The sequence below is a fragment of the Mesoplodon mirus genome, assembly GCF_964341445.2.
Source record: "Mesoplodon mirus genome assembly, chromosome: 12".
NCBI classification, from domain to species: Eukaryota; Metazoa; Chordata; class Mammalia; order Artiodactyla; family Ziphiidae; genus Mesoplodon; species Mesoplodon mirus.
In genome coordinates, this window is record NC_138988.1 from 38520395 (window position 1) to 38539722 (window position 19328).

The 19328-nt window shown below is 57.5% G+C and overlaps 1 protein-coding gene across 5 annotated transcripts; it reads left to right on the plus strand.

Annotated features, from left to right (window-relative positions):
* Nucleotides 1-4343: 4343 nt before the first annotated feature.
* MST1R (macrophage stimulating 1 receptor) lies at nucleotides 4344-17066 on the plus strand. 5 transcript variants are annotated; one of them, XM_082639104.1, is made up of 20 exons: nucleotides 4344-5612; nucleotides 8520-8708; nucleotides 8783-8911; nucleotides 9085-9255; nucleotides 9920-10077; nucleotides 10434-10599; nucleotides 10713-10849; nucleotides 11268-11429; nucleotides 11525-11618; nucleotides 11776-11985; nucleotides 12088-12234; nucleotides 12315-12477; nucleotides 12647-12748; nucleotides 12824-13030; nucleotides 13308-13388; nucleotides 13540-13721; nucleotides 13815-13924; nucleotides 14187-14352; nucleotides 14748-14884; nucleotides 16647-17066. In XM_082639104.1, the coding sequence occupies exons 1-20, from the start codon at nucleotides 4359-4361 to the stop codon at nucleotides 16828-16830; spliced, it is 4149 nt and encodes a 1382-aa protein (XP_082495230.1). In that variant the 5' UTR covers nucleotides 4344-4358; the 3' UTR covers nucleotides 16831-17066. The 5 variants fall into 5 exon arrangements, with proteins under 5 accessions (XP_082495230.1, XP_082495232.1, XP_082495231.1 ...); XM_082639106.1 differs by lacking the exon at nucleotides 12647-12748 and having other exon boundaries at nucleotides 11773-11985; nucleotides 12800-13030; XM_082639105.1 differs by lacking the exon at nucleotides 12647-12748 and having other exon boundaries at nucleotides 12800-13030.
* Nucleotides 17067-19328: the final 2262 nt, after the last annotated feature.

Here is a 19328-nt window from a genome sequence, read left to right on the forward strand (position 1 = left end):
CCATGCACAGCATCACATGTGCTCAGAGTCGGCCCCTGGGCTAGGGCTGTTTTCATTCAGCTGAAGTCCTGCCACATGTAAAGTGTTCTCTAGCACCCCACTGGCCTTCCCCACCACAACCAACCTCCCGTGACGCCCCACCCCACACTCAGTCTGAGCCCCTGGTGCCTCCCCTGTCACTCCTAGGAGGGATTCCCAGCTGCATGGCCTGAAGGACCACCCAACCGCCCGGGAGCCCTGACTGTGGCTCTGCTTAGTGGACTGCTGTAGTTCAGCAGGGGCTGAGCTGAGTAAGACAGGGACAGTCAAGTGGAGAGAGTCTGAGCCCAGGCATGGGTGGGAGCCCTTGGTGAGGTGGCCCAGTGTTCAGCACAAATTCAGAGTCCAGCCTCGCTATAGCTGTAGGCCTCTGGGGAAACTATTCCAGCTTAGGGTTCCTCATGAAGGCTGTCCACCTCAGCTCCCCTACCTCCAGCCAGCACATTCCTCAGGATGGCCCCCAGGAGTGAGCCAGAAGACCTGAAAGAAGACCCAGCTGACCTCTGGGGCAAGAGTGGACCCTGCCCTAAGAAGGGCTGATGCCCTTTTCAGTCACCCTGTTCCCTGGCATGGCCCAGCCTACATGGGTCACCATGAACATCCCAGGAGGCTCAGCAGTGAAGGCCCAGCCCCATTCACTCTACCATGAGACCTTCTTAGGACAGAGCCCAAGGCACAGTGCAGAAAGCCTCTACCTTCCTGCTGTGGGCTCTCCCAGTTATGCCACAACTGAACCATCTCATTGGCCAGGGAAACAGAAGACCTAGGAAGTGTTTGGGAGAATAGTCTCCATGGAATATGGTCTTCAGACTATAGAGTGAATCACCTTCATGCAGTCTCTGAGTGCTGGACCAAGATACTCTGCCACTAAAACCAACCCATGCTGGAGAATGTGTCTTGGTAGGTGGCATAGGCCAAGGATGCACTGGAATGAGTCACTTGCTGTCCCAGGAAATGGCAGCACAGCCCCTGCCCTTGGCCCCACCCCAGATCACATTAGAATGGGTATGGCCAGCAGGCCACCTGCCCAGACCCCAAAGCCCCTATGGAGCAGCCACAGGCTTGGTGGGTGCTGCTCACACTGCCCACATGCCCTGGGTCTCTTTTCTGTCTGCTTGCTGTTTCTGTTCCTTCCCTGAATCCTGGAAAGGGCACCAAACCACCGACTCTGGGGCAAGGGTGATGCCAGGCTAGCTGTCTCTGACTGCTACCAGTGTTCTTCTGGTCAGCGGTCAGCCTCCAGGTGTCCCTGCTGGCTACCCTGATCCCTGTAGGGCTTCCAGCTTCTTGCCGTTCAGCACCTATTCTGGGTGGGGGTGGGAAGAGATAGTCACAATTAGATAAGTGTGTATACCTAGGACAGTAGGCACCTAGGAGTGCGGGGTTTACCTGTTTGGGGAGCAAGGAAGGGACAACAGGCAAACAGGAAAGGTGTTCCTAGTGGGGCAACGAGCATGTGTAAAGGGATGAACCTGGTATGAAACCTGTTATGGTAAAGAACCTTGTCCGACTGGGTAACAGTGAAGCTGGAGGAGTCTTTAAAGCCTAGGGTTCTCAAACTCCAGGTAGAAGTCTGGCAGTGGGGAGCCACAGAATGTTTTTTGTTTTTTGGGGTTTTTTTGCGGTACGCAGGCCTCTCACTGTTGTGGCCTCTCCTGTTGCGGAGCACAGGCTCCGGATGCACAGGCTCAGCAGCCATGGCTCACGGGCCCAGCCGCTCCGCGGCATGTGGGATCTTCCCGGACCGGGGCACAAACCCGCGTCCCCTGCATCGGCAGGCGGACTCCCAACCACCGTGCCACCAGGGAAGCCCCACAAAATGTTTTAAAGCTGCAGAGTGACATGGTCATATTGTGGTTACAGAGGTCCCCCTGCTGTCACTAGGATGATCTCTTTGCGTTGGAGAAAGAGGCTGGCACTAGTTCTCTGGAGTAGTGTTCAGAGGGGAGTGAGAGCCCAAAGAGGGCAAAGTGGCTAGCACTCCTTCAAGGTGACAAATGCAAGGGCAGTGGGGTAGGTCCTTAGCTGAACGTGGGCCAGGCCTTGTGAATTCACCTTGAGAAAGCGCTTGTATTCGGCACTGCAAGGCTCCATTAGCTGACTTCCCCCACATGGCTTGCCTGCCCCCCTCCCACAGACCAAGTGGATGAGGAGGGAGGAAAGGGCACTCTGTGGATGCCTGCTGTCAAAGACCAAGGCTACCTCAGAGGAGATGCCAGCCTGGGGGCAGCCAACAGCTTGGCCACATGATGGCAGCAGAGAACCAACTGTTGACTGCTGCACACCCACCCCCAAAACAGGTGAATGGGGAGGACCCCTCAAGTTTCCTCCCAGCCCCTAGAAGTCTCTCCCAATGTCCTGAGGCAGAATAGGGGTCACAAGAACCCATGTCTCAGCTCCGGGCAGGGAATGTTTCATATCAGTTTTGCCCTGCATGACTATCTTCCTGGAACACAGGAATGGTGCCATAATTTCTGATGTGTGTTTATTCATTTCCGGGTCAATTCTGGTTAGCAAAGGGAGTGCCTTTTATGTTGCCTCAGGCACGGTATACTCCCAGCACTGGGTGTGGCCGCCCCCCCCCCCCCCCCCCGCCCCGTGCTGTTTCCACCCTGTCACCAGATGCTCATTAAGCTCCAGCCTGGAGGGATAGGGGAGTCCAGCATTAGGAATGGGGGATGGGGGGAGTCAGGTATCCAGAGTAAACTGTGCTGGGGTAGGAGTAGCACAGGGTCTGTGGGACCCACAGAATGGACTTGTCACCGCCTGGATCAGGTAGGCTTCCTGGAGGAGATGCCACCTAAGTTGCAAGAGAAGGAAGGGAAAAGCGTGCTCCTGGAAGGAAGAACAAGGAGTATGGGCTGGATGGTGAGTAGAAGAGATAACTCGTAGAATCAGGCTGAATCCTGTTGGGCTGAGGGCTCCTCTCCCCACCCCCACCCATTACCCTCCAAAGCTCTGGGACTCACAGTTCACAGGTCCCTCAGACCTCAGCCATGGGCCACCCTGTGATGCTTTCCCTCCCTCCAGGGTCCAGGCCCACCTGGCTGAAGGGGATGTCAGGCTAAGGATATCCCCCAGGGCCCCCCTCTAGTGTTGCGGGGAGCCAGTTACCAAGGAGCAGATGCTGAGAGATGGCAAGAGCAGACCTGAGTTGACTCCCCTACCCCTGCCCCGCACATATCACAGCCTGGAGAGAGAACTCTGGGTAACCACCTAGTGAGAACTACACCCTCATTTCAGAGACTGAGAGGCTGAGGCCCAGCATGGCTTACAGAGCAGGTTAGAGGTGCCCTGAGAGCCAAAGCCCGTGTTTCCCTCATATCAGGGAGGCCCTGGAGCAGAGCCAGGAATGAAGGCCAACCTTTTGTGTTTTATTGTCCCCATCCTACAGCTGCCACCTACTGCGGCAGCAGTGGACAGACCAGAGCTAGGGATGGGCCTCCACATAAGTTGCTTCTCCTCTGACTCTAAAGTCCAGCCAACAGGGCTGGCCCCATCTTATAAATCCCACCTGCCCTGGGCAGGCGGGATGCAATGCACCATCCTGACACCATCCTGTCACTGTCAGCCCAGGGCAGGCCCACAGAGGGATAGTCCCTGCCCACAGAGGCTAGTGCCACTCCTGGGGTCTCTCCACACCTCCCCTCTGGTTCTCCACACATTCCTGGCCTCTGTTCCCCACACGGTGGGTCCCCCAGGCCCTGCCCAGAACGAGTGTCTGAGGATGTTGCTGTATCCTGGCGCTAAGAGAAGAAATAGGCCAGGTGGTCCTCAAATGCGCTGGGGCAACACGCCCTCTCACTTCGCCCAGTCGGTCGTGGGGGGCGGGACGGGACAGCTCAGATCTACTTAACCTCTCTCCAGGCCACTCCACGCACACCCACCCGCAGGCCACTGAGAAAAAGGGGACCAAGTATAGTTGTAGGACCCAGGCTTCCGAGGGCCAGGAAAGTCGAACAGGCAGAAGGGCTGGGCTAGGCCAGGCATAGAGCAGGCCCCGCCCACAGGCCCCGCCCCCACACCCTGGCCCCGCCCGCCCCGCCCCTGGCACTCAGACAGACTTTGCTCCAAGCACCGGCTGGGAACGGCAGCTGGGGCAACAGGTGGGGCGGCCTCTCTGCGTGTGTCCGCGCCCGCGCCAGGTGCTCAGACCCGAGGGCAGGAGAAGGCGGTGGGCATCTCAGGAGTCCCGGTGGGGTCGGTGCCCCAGGGCTCCCAGGACCTGCGCTCGACGCTTGTCCGAACCCAGACTTCTCATCGGCTCCCAGCCAGGCTTAGGCCTGCAGGAACCTCCGCGGGGCCCCATTTGGGCCTCGATGGAGCTCCACCCACCGCCATTGCAGCCCTTCCTGTTACTACTGCTGCTGCTGCTGCTGCTGCCGCCGCTGCTACCGGCGGTGCCCGAGACGGGAGGGTCCTGGCAGTGCCCGCGCATCCCCTATGCTGCCTCCCGCGACTTTGACGTGGAGTACTTGGTGCCCAGCTTCTCGGCCGGCCGGCCGGTACAGGCTGTGGCAACCTACGAGGGCGGCAGGGAAGGGAGTGCCGTCTTCGTGGCCACACGCAATCGCCTGCATGTGCTTGGGCCTGATCTGCAGCCAGTTGAGAGCCTGGCCACCGGCCCTGCTGGGGCCCCTGACTGCCAGACGTGTGCGGCCTGTGGCCCAGGCTCCCACGGCCCGCCGGGAGACACGGATGCGCAGGTTCTGGTGCTGGAACCGGTGCTGCCCGCACTGATCAGTTGTGGCTCCAGCCTTCAGGGACGCTGTTTCCTGCATGAGCTAGAGCCCCGCGGGACAGCCCTGCACCTGGCTCCACCAGTCTGCCTTTTCTCGGCGCACCACAATCATCCGGAGGACTGTCCCGACTGTGTGGCCAGCCCGCTGGGCACCCTCGTAACCGTGGTTGATCAGGGCCATGCCTCCTACTTCTACGTGGCATCCTCACTGGACTCGGCGGTGGCCGCCAGCTTCAGCCCACGCTCAGTGTCCATCCGGCGCCTCAAGGCCGACGCCTCAGGATTTGCACCAGGCTTTGCAGCACTGTCAGTGGTGCCTGAGCACCTGGCTTCCTACCGCATCGAATACGTGTACAGTTTTCGTGCAGGAGCCTTCGTCTATTTCCTGACTGTGCAGCCAGCCAACGTGGTAGACGCTCCTGGCGCCTTACACACGCGCCTGGCACGGCTCAGCGCTGTCGAGACTGACCTGGGAGACTACCGCGAGCTGGTCCTCGACTGCCGTTTTGCACCTAAACGCCGGCGGCGCGCGGCCCGTGAGGGCGCGCAGCCCTACCCAGTGCTGCGGGCGGCCCACACTGCTCCAGTGGGCGGGCGACTGGCCACTGAGCTGAGCATCGCTGAGGGCCAGGAAGTGCTATTCGGGGTCTTCTCGGCTAGCAGAGACAGCAGCCCAGGTGTGGATCCCAACTCTGTCGTCTGTGCGTTCCCTGTAGACTTGCTGGACACTCTCATCGAGCAGGGTGTGGAGCGCTGTTGTGAGCCTCCTGTCCACCCTGGCCTCCAGCGAGGCCTCGACTTCTTCCAGTTGCCCAGTTTTTGCCCTGACCCGGTGAGCAGAAAGAAAGGGCCCTCACTTGTGAGCAGTGTGCACATGCTTCTCTTCCAGCACTGAGAGGGTCTGGGATGGGGAGGGCAGGCAGGGAGAAGTTTTCTCTTCCACCCGATTTCTTAGGGGGTGGTGTGAGGGAATCAGCCAAACAAAGGCCACACTGGAAGCTCATCTCCCAGCCAGGCTAGACCCCGTTGCTACACCATTTTGCTCCTTAAACCCTCTCACTTACCGTGGCCCCTTGCTTTTTTAGGTAATTTCCCTTGTTATGTGAAAATTGGATTACATCATAACTGTCTCTCTACCAGGCACACTTCCAAACTCTGGGTACAATAATGCTTGTCCCTTCCTACCTGCCCACCACATACCTGTCCCCCTTAGGGACACACAAAAAAACAGCGCCCTCCCCGCCACAGGCAGATACTCACAAATTCACCCAGACTCACATCTACTCACCAACATGTTTTCGCTTTCCCCGTGGGAATACTTGTTTTGCTCTGCTTTCTCAAGAGGGTGGGGCAGGAGTTGTCAGAGAATGCTCCCCTCCACCCCTGTTCCAGAGAGCCTTCCAGGCCTTGGAAGTTGGTGGCTTGTCAGGGAGCCTGCATGCCTTGGGCTTTCCTGACCCACTCATCCCTGATTGTTCTTCGTGGGGTGATTGGGGGAGGATTCAGGACGTAGTGAGAAGGTGGCTTGGCTCTAGTAAATTCCAGGAGGCTCACCCCGGTCTTGTGCAAGCAACTAAACATCTGGGGATGAGTAAAGGCCTAGGAGGGGCTGGTTGGATTTGGTTCACCATGTAGCAGTCCCAGGCTTTTACCATAGTTGGGGCCCTTCTCACCCCAGGCAGGAGGTCTCCCACCCTATGCTGAACTAGGTGCTCCTTCCTGCAGACCCTACCCAGGTTCTCTTCAGCCATGGTGTCAGGGAGCTAGAGCAGAGACTAAGAGGACGTTCCTTAAAATGCTTCCCTGATGACAAACCCAAAACTTATCCCTTGAAGCTATTGAAACAGTCCCACCCTACATCCTACATTACAAGAGATTAAGCCAAGGAAATGGGGTGAACGAACAAACAAATGGCATTGGACAAGTGGCCTTTCAGGGAGCTAACCCACAGTCACTGCTCTCTGAGTCTTTGGCTGCCCTGTGGCTCTGGCCCTGCTGTGACATTCTTCACTGACTCCTTTTGCTCTGATTGATGCCCCAGTGGTGGGAGAGAATTTACACACAATGAGGGATGGGGGGATCTTCTGCCTCCCTCCTTCAACTCACTCCCTCTGGGTTGAGGTCCCTAGTCTGGGTCTGGGCAGCCCTGACTGCCCTCCTCTCCTTCTCTCTGGGGAGTCAGAACCTCTCCCTGACTTGGCTAGTGGTCAGGGGATCAGAAGACACCCAGCACAACTTGGCAGTGCAAGGCTCCAAAAGGACTAATCTCAAGCCCTGCCCACAGGCTGGCCAGGACCCCAGGCAGTGTGTGAACCAGCCTGTACAGTGTTTGTCCAGTGACTGGGCATGCAGCCTCCAGGAAGAAAGCCACTGTGTGCTCATCTTGGCTGCCTTCACGAAGCCTGAGGGGCTCAGAGCTGGTACCTGCCCTCCATGGGTTCAGATAGGGTTTGAGTCTGGTGGAGTCACCCTCCTCTATGGGGCATTGGATACTTGAGTCTTTTCAGGAGGCTGGAGCCTGGAAATCCAGACAAGCCTGGAAATCCAGAGCTAAAGCCCTGGAGCCCAGGGGCAAACAGACAGCGGTGCAGCTCTGACCAGGGTAGGGCCTCTTTTCCACCCCACAGCCCCACCTGTCCCTGAGTCATACTGAAAACACCTGGCTGGCTTCCTGCTAGGGCCAGGACTTTTACTCACCTCCAGTGAGGACAGAGTCCCAGTCCCCACCCACTCACCCTATAGATCCAGTGTGTGGAGTTTCAGGGCTCAGCTCTATGCTGAGGTCTTGTTCCCAAGACTTATAATCAGCACTGAGGTCTCAGGACTGGGTTAAGCATACTTAGTCTGATAGGGGCCTTCCATCAGCCTTGAGGAGTACCCTTAGGACTGGCAATGGAGGGTCCCAAGCTACTGGGCCACAGAGCCCTGCCTGCACCTTGCACCCAGCTCCAATACCCTGCATCCATACCCTCACCTCCTGGTTTCCCAGAAGCTTCCACAGCTCGGCACTGGGGCACTGAGTGTCCCCTGAACACCCTCCTGCTAAGAGCAGGGGAGAAATTAGTGTCTCCTGTTACCTGGACCTTCAGGCCTTGGTTTATCCCTCCTGTACCCTGAAGGAGGTACAGGTAGCAGCTGGAGGTACAGGAAGACCTTTGGCATCTCAGGGAGAAGGACGACGTTACCAACCCTGTGCTGGCCAGTTAACCTCAGAGTTCAGCCCCTTAAGCAGGTGGAGAGACTGAAGCCTGAAGAGGGGACAGGGTTTATTGAAGTGCAGGGCAGGACCAGCAGGGGGCAGGAGAGGACTCTGGTCAGGAACTCAGACTTGCGACCTGGCTCGTCTCCTGAGAGGCGATAAGGCCTTTGACAGGTGAGCAAACCTCTCTGAGCCAGTTTCCTTATCTGTAAAATGGGGGTGATGAGAGAACCCACTCTACAGCGTGGCTGTGAGGACAGAATGGGGTTGGCTCTGTAAAACTCAGTAACTCATTATCAGAATGGCCATGGCAGGGTAGGGCTAGGTGTAGGAGGAGCCAGCGTTCCAGCCTTGGCCTTCTTCCCTGGCCTTGCTACATCTGAGAGCCCCATGGAGGCGGTGGGGTAACTGGCAGGACTGGGGCCTTCTCCAGCCAAGCCAGGTGAGGGGTGGGAGTTTAGGCTGCTGTGGTCACTGACAGAAGCCCCAAGGGGTCAGTTCATGGAGATGAGCCCTGACTCCTTCCCTGACCCTCCCCAGCCTGGCCTGGTGGCTCCCAGCCCCAAAACCAGCTGCCGCCACTTCCCTCTGCTGGTCAGCAGCAGCCTCTTACGGGTGGACCTATTCAACGGGCTGTTAGGACCAGCGCAGGTCACTGCATTGCACGTGACACGTCTCGACAATGTCACAGTGGCCCACATGGGCACAGCCGACGGGCGCATCCTGCAGGTAGGTCCCTCATCTCCAGAGCCCCTTGTCCCGGGATCCCTGTCCCCATTTTGCTCACAGCCGACCTGTCCCAGGTGGAGCTGGCCAGGTCTCTCAACTACTTGCTGTACGTGTCCAACTTCTCACTGGGCAGCAATGGGCAGCCTGTGCATCGGGATGTCAGTCGCCTTGGGGACCACCTGCTCTTTGCCTCTGGGGACCAGGTAAGGTGGGCAGGGTAGGGCCCGGGGCTGGGCTGTTGGGAGCACAGCTTCTCCATCAGATCCAAGGAGGCATTGACACACAGGTCCCCCCACCCTGATCTACAGTAGGACCAGGGGGTCTAAGGGGCTTAGTCTCCCCCTTCAGCCACCCCTGAGCCACCTGTTTGTCCAAGGTCTTCCAGGTACCTATCCAGGGCCCTGGCTGCCGCCACTTCCTCACCTGTGGGCGTTGCCTGCGGGCACAGCGTTTCATGGGCTGTGGATGGTGTGGGGGCATGTGTGGCCGACAGAAGGAGTGTCCTGGCTCCTGGCAACAGGACCATTGCCCACCCGAGCTTACTAAGGTATGGCTTGCCTGGCAGGGCACAGGTAAGTGTGGGACAAACTGGGCCTGGGGTGGAGGTCAGCAGGTCTTAACCATGATCTTCCTCAGGCCTGGGATGTCTTCAGTATTTACAAGGAGGACATTCTTTTTTTTAATTTTTAATAAATTGATTTATTTATTTTGGCTGCGTTGGGTTTTCATTGCTGCGCACGGGCTTTCTCTAGTTGTGGTGAGCGGGGGCTACTCTTCATTTCGGTGCATGTGCTTCTCATTGCGGTGTTTTCTCTTGTCGCAGAGCATGGGTTCTAGGCGCGCGGGCTTCAGTAGTTGTGGCTCGTGGGCTCTAGAGCGTAGGCTCAGGAGTTGTGGCACACGGGCTTAGTTGCTCCGCGGCGTGTGGGATCTTCCCGGACCAGGGATTGAACCCGTGTCTCCTGAATTGGCAGACGGATTCTTAACCACTGCGCCACCAGGGAAGTCCCAAGGAGGGTATTCTTGGCAGAGGGGATGGCACATGCAAAGACTTAGAGGCAGAAAAGTATTGAGTGAGGACAAGCAAGTGATCTAGAGTGACTGGAGTGTGAGGCAGGCAAGGAGTGTGGCAGAAAACTTAGGGGAAAGCAGACAGGGCTGAGAGTCCCGACCCATGAAAGGACTCAGGCTATCTTCTCCTCCCCTATCAGTTCAGCCCCCACAGTGGACCCCTAAGGGGCAGCACGAGACTGGCCCTGTGTGGCTCCAACTTCTACCTGCATCCTCCTGGTCTGGTGCCTGAGGGCACCCATCAGGTCACTGTGGGTCAAAGTCCCTGCCGACTGCTGCTCAAAGGCAACTCAGTCAGGTATGACTTGGTCCCTGCCCTTTCTATTCCTGATGGGGATAACCAAGCAGCCCCTTCCCTGTGAGACCCTGTCCTCTGCTTGTATGGGGCAAGGAGGTATGAGGCAAGCTGTAGTAGCTCTGGTTGCTTTCTGTCTGGGAAGACATCTCTGTCCCTTCTTGAGCCTACATATGCCCTACCTGTCTGTTGAGTCATGGCAAAGCTAGTCCCTGCCCCGTCAGATCCTGCCGATCCTGGATGAAGCCATGGGTAGAGAGATGCTATCTTCAAGCTCAGATGAGACCTGTGATTTTTGGTGGGCATGCAACCAGGCCTGTGTGACCCCTGGCTGACCTTGAGTTCCCCTGATGTCCCAGCCAAGTACCCCGGAAGGACTTTGTAGAGGAGCTTGAGTGTGAACTGGAGCCCTTGGGCACACAGGAAGCCGGGCCTGCCAACGTCAGCCTCACTGTGACCAACATGCCACTGGGAAAGCACTTCCGGGTAGATGGCACCTCCATGCTGCGAGGCTTCTCTTTCATGGTGAGGCCACCTTTCCTTGTTTGTGCCCCTGGCCAGCTGGGCAATTCGGGCAGGGAAGAGTTTGGAGTGGAGTGCCTCCTGCTCCAAGCTAAGCCACCTCCATGCCCTCTTAGGAACCCATGCTGACAGCAGTACAACCCCTCTTTGGTCCACGGGCAGGGGGTACCTGCCTCACCCTTGAAGGCCAAGGCCTATCTGTTGGCACCAGCCGGGCTGTGCTGGTCAATGGGACTGAGTGCCTGCTGAAACGGTAAGTGCCGATGGGAAAGGGGATGGGAGGCCACAGGGTCCCACATAGGGGAGCCCTCATCAGGTGGTGCTTGGATCCCCGACAGGGCAGGGGAAGGAGGGCTCAGTCACTCAATGTAGGGAACAGGTCCAGGAAGAAGTGTCTGCTGCTCCCTCCAGCCCAGAGGTGGTTTGGGATGGCAAGAGAGCCCATTACAGAGTCCACTGGCTTCAGCCAAGGCTGTGGAGGGAACCTGTTCCCTCCCTGACTTCTTGGAGGCCTTTCTAGGACCACCCTCTCTTCAGACAGACCCATGGAGTACGGGCAAGTTGAGGAGATGACCAACAGAGGAACTGGCAGGGGTCAGCAGGCCCCTGGAGGAGTCGGGCCTAGCCATCACATGGAGGGTGCCCCTGAGCCTAATCCCCCTGTTTTGCAGGGTCAGCGAGGGGCAACTTTTATGTACCACACCCCCCGGGGCTGCTACCGCCCGCGTTCCCATTCGCCTGCAGGTGGGGGGCGCCGAAGTGCCTGGCTCCTGGAACTTCCACTACCAGGAAGACCCCATCATGCTGGGTATCAGCCCCAACTGTGGCTACACGTAAGTGCCACCTTCTTGCCCACTCTGGTCTCCTGAGAATGAGGAATCCAGCCTCGGAGAGCACCCCAAGTCCACCACCCTGCTCTCCTCCACAGTGGTTCCCATGTCACCATCCACGGCCAGCATCTGACTTCAGTGTGGCACCTCGTGCTGTCATTCCATGATGGGCGCAGGGCAGTGGAGAACAGGGTGAGTGGGCACTGGTAGCTGCTGAGTGGGCACTGGCCAGGAGGGAGGAAGGCCACACCAGTCCCCTGAGTTCCAGCCCCAGCCCATGCTGGGCTGAGGGGTCTGGGGTGGCTGTAGGTAGGATACCGGGCTAACCACTCTTGCATGGACCCAGCAGTGTGAGGGGCAGCTCCCGGAGCAGCAGTGGTGCCGCCTGCCCGAATACGTGGTCCGAGGACCGCAGGGGTGGGTGACGGGGAACCTGAGTGCCCAGGGGGATGGAGCTGCTGGCTTCACACTGCCTGGCTTTCGCTTCCTGCCCCCACCCCACCCACCCAGCATGGACCTGGTCGCACTGAAGCCTGAGGAGCATGCCATTAAGTTTGAGGTAAGTGGGGGGGGATAGGGGGTGGAGACAGTGGAGGGTTAAGGCTGCAGCCTGCCCGAAAGAGATGGGGGCAATGGCCAGCCCTCATGACTGTCTCTGCAGTACATTGGGCTGGGCGCTGTGGCTGATTGTGTGGATGTGAACGTGACCGTGGGTGGTGAGAGCTGCCAGCATGAGCTGCGGGGGGATGTGATTGTCTGCCCCCTTCCCCCCTCCCTGCAACTTGGCAAGGACGGTGCTCCACTGCAGGTAGGCAGCTCAGCTAGCCCTCTACGGGAAACATGGGTTGAGGACCTACAGGCTGGGCCTGAGCTGCCACGTGCCTCCAGGTCTGCGTGGATGGTGGGTGTCACATCCTGGGCAAGGTAGTGCGGCCAGGTCTGGAAGGGGTCCCACAGAGCACACTCCTCGGTGTCCTACTGGCCCTGCTCCTGCTTGTGGCTGTACTGGCCACCATACTGGTCTTCAGTTACCACCAGAGAAAAAAGCTAGGTGAGCTCTCCACTCCCATCCTGACCCAACCCCACCCCCAAACTCTGACATCTCCAAGTCCCTATATCCTCTCTCTGCCTAGGCCTTAGGGGTCTGCCCACACCTCCTGGGTAAGGGTCAGCCTCTAGGAGCTTGGAGTGGCTGGCTACCAGGAGCCACTTTTCCACAGTCCTTTCTCCGAACCTGGACGACTTGGCATCCCTGGACCGGACCACTGGAGCCATGCCTCTGCCTCTGCTCCGCTCAAGCTCTGACTATAGAAATGGCCTTGGTGAGATGGTGGAGGTGCTAGAAGCTGGGACCATACTTTCTGCTCCACCAGCCCCTCATTCCCTCTCTTCCTCAGCAGCCCCTGCCATTGATGGCCGGGATTCCACCACTCAGGTCCACAGAGTGTCCTTCTCAGGCAACGGGGATGGGTCCCACGTCCCACTGCTGCGGAAAGAGTCCATCCAGCTGGGGGACCTGAACTCTGAGCTCCTGGCCGAGGTCAAGGATGTACTGATTCCCCACGAGCGGGTAGTCACCCACACTGACCGAGTCATTGGCAAAGGTATGGGGGCCAGGCCAGGTGGGGTTGGGGCTCAAGGGATAGTTGGGCAGGACTCTGAGCCTCCATTTGCTCATCTGTGAAATAGGAATTCTGTCTTCCATGGGTTCTGGTGCAGATTAAGTGGGTGTGGGAGGGCTGCAGGCTCTGCCATCATGAGGCTGCTGCTTGTCTTTAATGTCAGGTTGGCCAGTTGGGGCTCTGAGGTCTGGTTGCCAGTGGGAGGCTGTGGTGTGAGCCCTGGGCACTGGGGCCCCTCTCACTGTCTCTCCCTCATCAGGTCATTTTGGAGTTGTTTACCATGGAGAATACACAGATGAGGCCCGGAATCAAATCCACTGTGCCATCAAGTCGCTGAGTCGTAAGTGGAGCAGAGGCTGGCAGGGTACTCGTCCCTGCTGTGCTACCACTTCGCTGAGTGACCTTGAGCAGGAGACCTTTCTTCTCTGTTTCCCCATCTGACCCTTGTAAAGGGCCTCCCTGCCCTGGGCCTGACTCCAGCCTCTCTGCAGGCATCACGGAGGTGCAGGAGGTGGAGGCCTTCCTGCGTGAGGGGCTGCTCATGCGCAGTCTGCACCACCCAAATGTGATGGCTCTCATTGGTATCGTGCTGCCGCCTGAAGGGCTGCCCCGCGTGCTGCTGCCCTATATGCGCCACGGAGACCTGCTCCAATTCATCCGCTCACCCCAGCGGGTCAGTGCTCAGCTGGCCCTGGACTGGGGGCTTGGGCAACAGCTGGGAATGGAGCTGCTCCGTCCTCACCTACTGACCCACCTGTGCCCCCAGAACCCCACAGTGAAGGACCTCATCAGCTTCGGCCTGCAGGTGGCCTGCGGCATGGCGTACCTGGCAGAGCAGAAGTTTGTGCACCGGGACCTGGCTGCTCGGAACTGCATGTGAGCAGCCAGAGTGAGGTTGGGGTGAAGCCAAGGGGCAGAGCACCAGGGCGTGCAGCTAAAGGTGCCTCAGGGAAGGCCCATGCTCCAGTCCTTGCTGTGCAGCCCTGGGCATGTCTTTCCCTCTCTGGGCTTCAGTTTTCCTGTCTGCCCAATGCAGGCTTGAGTCGGACACTGTGGCTCAGAAACCTTGTAAGGGCCTGAAACAGGTGGGTTCAGGGCCTGGTGGGGGCCCGTCCTGAGTGTGATTCTCCCCTCCCAGGCTGGATGAGTCATTCACAGTCAAGGTGGCTGACTTTGGTCTGGCCCGCGATGTCCTGGACAAGGAGTACTACAGTGTCCAACAGCGCCGCCATGCTCGCCTACCTGTCAAATGGATGGCGCTAGAGAGCCTGCAGACCTACAGATTCACCACCAAGTCCGACGTGGTTAGGCCCCACCTGCCCCAGAGTCCACAGGGCCTCTGAGAACACTTGGCCTTGCCCATTGATCTCCGGATCGTGATGAGCCCAGGGAATCCCCACGCTGGGCAGCCCCACAGCCCATTCACCCACCTCTGGGCAGGTGTCAGGGCAAGAGGAGGCTGTGAACTCATTGGCTTCTCACAGACAATCCAGGCCCTGCCCAGCCCCAGCTCTGGACGGCTCTGGTGGTGGGCGGGGACAGAGGGAAGATGCTTGTGAGGTATTGAGGAATGGGCTCTGACTTGGGGGTCAAGCCCCTCATTTCCAGCTAGAGGGCTCTGGGAGGTAGGGGACCTGGGTGGGGCCACCTGTCCCCCCCAGGGCGAGAGCTGAGTCCCTTCACCTGTCCCCTCCCACAGTGGTCGTTTGGTGTCCTCTTATGGGAACTGCTGACACGGGGTGCCCCACCGTACCCCCACATCCACCCTTTTGACCTCATGCACTTCCTGGCCCAGGGTCGGCGCCTGCCCCAGCCTGAGTATTGCCCTGATTCTCTGTGAGTATGTGGAAATGGCAATGGGAGGGAGCTGGGCCCCAGAGACAAGGAGGGGAGGAGGGGGCCAGAGACAGAGTTCTTGCCTGGCTCTCTGACTGATTCTCTGGTTGACCTAGAAAGGGACCCTCTCTGGACCTCAGTTTCCTCATCTGTGGTTCCACAACCATTCGAGGCTTGGTGCTGGAGGGATATCACGGTTGCCATGGTAACACCATTCCCAACTCAGAGTCTGGGTTGAGGCCAGTGATTTGATTTCCCAGCACTCCTCTCCCCTCACCCCGCCAAGAGGGGCTGTTTTCCATCTTTTCCTCTTACTTAACCTCAAGGAAAGGTTCCATTAGCTCTCATACTAGCCCCCTCCACGTCTCCAGATCAGAATGTTTTTTTCATTGGATATAGTTTCAGATTCCCTGTTCCCAGAGGCATGGCAGCAGCTGTGTTTCATCAGTGCCTGTCGCGTGGTTCAGCTTCATAAGCAGCATGCATGCCTTAGCTGTGCTGAGGTCTTTGAGGTTAGAACAGGAAGAGCCAGGTCGTAGGTGAAGGTGGTTGATGATTACTGTCTCACTCAGCTTGTGCTCCAGAAGGGTATGAGTAACCCTTCCTCACAGCCCTGCCTGCCTTGATTTTGCTTTTTATTATTTATTTCACTAATGAACCTGGTTCAAAGTAAGGGAAATTAACTTCACTGCCTATCTGCCTCCGGGTCAGGCTCCCTGAAACAGATTCTGAGATGGAGGTTTACATGCAGGGGGTTTATTGGTAGGTTGGGGGCGAGGGAAGCAGGACTAGGTGGGGGAGAAGTTGGGCTGTGATGCAGATGCAACAGAGGCTGCAGTCCATCCCCTGGGGACCTCTGGAATTGGGATGGCCCTTCAGAGTTTTCTGAAATTGAGACCAAGGGGCCCAGGTCTTTGTTCCAGACATCCATTAGTCACTGCTTACAGATGTCCCTGAGGAAGGAGTGTAAGCTTGGAGGAGGCATTTCTTTTCTGCCTAGGGCAGTTCCTAGAGGGGGCCTCAGCCAAGAGCCATCAGAAGTCACAGGGAGAATGAAGGGGGGAAACTGGGTGGCATACCATAGCAGCCTCCATACCAGGGGAAGTCCCTTCTCTCTGGGCTTCAGTTTCCTCATCTGCAAAGCTGGAATGATAATAGTACCACCCTCAGAGGTCTGAGAATTATACGAGATTATTGTGTGTAGGTCACTTTTAGTATCATTTAAGGCAGGGATGACATTTCCAAGATAAAGGGTCATGTATTAGGACCCAACAGACAAACCTAGAGAAACTCTGCTTGGAATCCATGGTGCCATGAGCTGCCCCACACATCTCAGGGCTTTTAATCCCCATTTCACTGGACCCGGGCTTCCTTCCTGGAAGACATGATGATAACCATGATAGCTTGTGAGCTGGGCCCTAAGCTAAGAACTTCACAGGCATCCTCTCACTTTATGCCCCAATAGCTCTGTGATCAGAGAAGACTCCAGAGGCACAGACAGGTTAAGGAACTTGCTCAAGATCACATAGCCCAGGTCACAGGACACAAGAGTCCAGCCTCTCAACCCCTGAGGCAATTCGACCTCTGCCAGGGTGGGAAGGCAGTCGAGAAGAGCTGCCCTTAATTGGCTGATGCAAGGCACCAGGCCCTGTCACCCACTCTCCATCCCATGTGGCCCGCCAGGGGGCCAACAGCAGGTGGATAGCGCAGAATCTCTGGGTAGGGGTGCACCGTGCTCCTCATGTTTTCCTCTACCCGGTAGGTATGCAGTAATGCAGCACTGCTGGGCTGCAGACCCTGCAGCACGACCCACCTTTGGAGCACTGGCAGGGGACATGGAACGCTTGGTGGCCGCGTTGCAAGGGGACCACTACGTGCAGCTGCCTGTGGCCTACGTGAACGTGGGCCCTGGTGCCCCGGACAAGGCAGACATGCCCTCGGAATAGTCGCCATTCCCACCAGTGCGCAGGAGTATAGGTGGCCCGGCCCCTCTCAGAGCCACAAAGGCCCACGTGACCTCAGCCCCAGGCAGGCATCGTGGGGTTGGACCTGCGTAGCGGTGGAAGTTAACCCCAAGCTGCCTCTGGACTGGCCTCTGCCCTGTCCCTGTCCCTGCCCCTTAACCTTCAGGGGCACAGGAGGGCTGCAAGGCACATTGGTCTCTCACTTCCCAGTGGGGGCCAGTGAGGGGATCCTTGATGCAGTGAGTATTTATGGAGTGTCTGCTGTGTGACGGGCTGCGGGGCACAGGGGACTCAGTGGTGACCACTGGCCCTTAAATCAGTAAGTGAACAAATAAATATTTAATTACAAATTGTGGTAAGTGCTATGAAAGAAAAAGACAGGCTGCTTTGAGGGAATGGAGGACAGCCTTAGATAGATGAATAGAGAGGTAAGGGAAACCACCCCAGGAAGTGACATTTTTGCTGAGACTTTGTCAGGTGGGAACTGTGCCAGAAGCGGTCGGGGTAAGAGAGTTTTTGGCAGAGTGAACAGCACATGCAAATACCCTGAGGCTGGAAAGGGGTTGAGTCAGCAAGAAGGCTCCAGAGAGCAGGAAGAGGAGGCCAGGCCCAAATCCAGGTTACAGGGTCCTGGGGGCTTTTGGATGGAACCGAGAGGGGTGGGTTGAATACCCAGATATGCAGCAGCCAGGTTGGCTTCTCCTATTGCCCAGTCTGCCTGTCCCATTCCCCAGGCCCTAACCCCACCCCAGGGCTCCCTGCTCTACCTGCAGCCTTCCCCCAACTCCCCCCGACACCCCCACCCCACTGATAAGTCATGGAGACTTGCTCCCCTTCCCCCCAATCCTGCCAGCATTGCTCTTGCAGTCTTGAAAGAGATGAGCCAGCAGCAAGGCCTCAGCTCCACACTTTCAAGGCACCAGCTTCAAGGTGCAGACTGCTTAGGCTATTTATACTCGTCAAGGCCACTGTACAATACCCACTAGAGGGGCAGGCTCCACCAGAGAAGGAGAACAGCTTCCTCCTTGTACTATCCCTCCCCCGTGCCCTCAATGCTGAGGGGGCCGCTGGGCTCTCCTGGTGTGGATAACTGGAGTATCAGAGTGACTGAGCCCGGGACATGCACTGTGGTGGTTCCTCTCTCTCTCTCTTTTTAAAAAAAAAATATTTATTTATTTATTTGTTTGGTTGTGCTGGGTCTTAGTTGCAGCAGGCAGGCTCCTTAGTTGCGGCACATGAGCTCTTTAGTTGTGGCATGCGAACTCTTAGTTGTGGCATGCATGTGGGATCTAGTTCCCTGACCAGGGATTGAACCCGGGCCTGCTGCATTGGGAGCATGGAGTCTTAACCACTGTGCTACCAGGGAAGTCCTGGTTCCTCTCTCTTGCTCAGGTCCCCCATGGCCTCTATCTCATCAGTTGGGAGACCCTGGCTCATCCTAAGGGGCGTAAGCTCCCTTCCCTTTGAGTCCCCAGCTCTTTGCCCTGTCATGCATGGAACGCTGGGATTAGGCAAGAGCCCCCTGGTAAGCAGAGTGGGGGTCTCCTTGGGACTGGAGCTGCCTAGCTGTTTTCTACCCATCTGTTGCCTACTCTGTCACCTCAGGCCAGAGGGAGGCCCAAATATGGGGACCCAAAGGACTCTGAGGACAGGAGTAAAGCTTAAAAGGAGACTCTCACGCTCAAGTGCAAGGATCTGAAGATCAGGGCCCTATGAGCTGGAGAGGGGAAAAGATGGACTCTGTCTGCCTGTTTACCCCTGCACCTCTGATGCCCATGAGTGCAGGCACAGAGGAGGTTGTAGCCTTGCATGCTCTGTCAGGGACCCTTGGGCTCTCTCTCCCCCATTGTGTCACCCCTGAGGCTGGGAGAGAGGTGAGTGGAATGTCCTGGAGCACTCCCACAGCTGTGGTCCCTGTACCAGTTGGAAAGGACTGTCTCCATCCCTCCAACTAGTAGTCCTTGTGCCCTAACCTCATCTTTGGGATCTAAGGGTCACCCAGGGCTTGGAGCTGGGTGGGGAGTGAGAAGAAGGCTCAGAGGCTTCACTGAAGCTGGACTGAGGCTCCTTCCCCACTGGGCCTCTGCAGCTTATGGACCATGGGCTTCTCTGTCCATAAGAGAGGGACTCAGAGAGAAGGGGGTCTCTGGCTGGGAGGGAAGCTTAGCGAGGAGAGGAGTCCCAGAGAAGGGAGACGGAAGAAGCTCAGGGGATGTCAGGTTTCCTGTGTAGCCAGAATGTGGGGCTTCGGGCCTGTTTCTGGGCCAAGGGCCTCCAGGGCCAGGATTCTCGAGGGAGGGGACACAGTTAAGCAGGTGCTTGCCACAGCTGCACCCTCTCTCCCTGATGCTGCAGCCCCCAAGCTCTGAACTCTTTTCTCAGAGCCACCTGATAGTCCTAAGTCCATCTGGAGTGTTGGGAGCTGGAACTACTTCAGGGTTCCAATTCCTGACTGGGCCACCAGGAAGGAGAGGAAGGGA

Coding starts and splice junctions, on each gene's coding strand:
- MST1R (XM_082639104.1), top strand. CDS start 4,359: ATGGAGCTCCACCCACCGCCATTGCAGCCCTTCCTGTTACTACTGCTG. Junction 5,613..8,519: donor CCAGTTTTTGCCCTGACCCG/GTGAGCAGAAAG, acceptor GACCCTCCCCAG/CCTGGCCTGGTGGCTCCCAG. Junction 13,722..13,814: donor TCATCCGCTCACCCCAGCGG/GTCAGTGCTCAG, acceptor CTGTGCCCCCAG/AACCCCACAGTGAAGGACCT.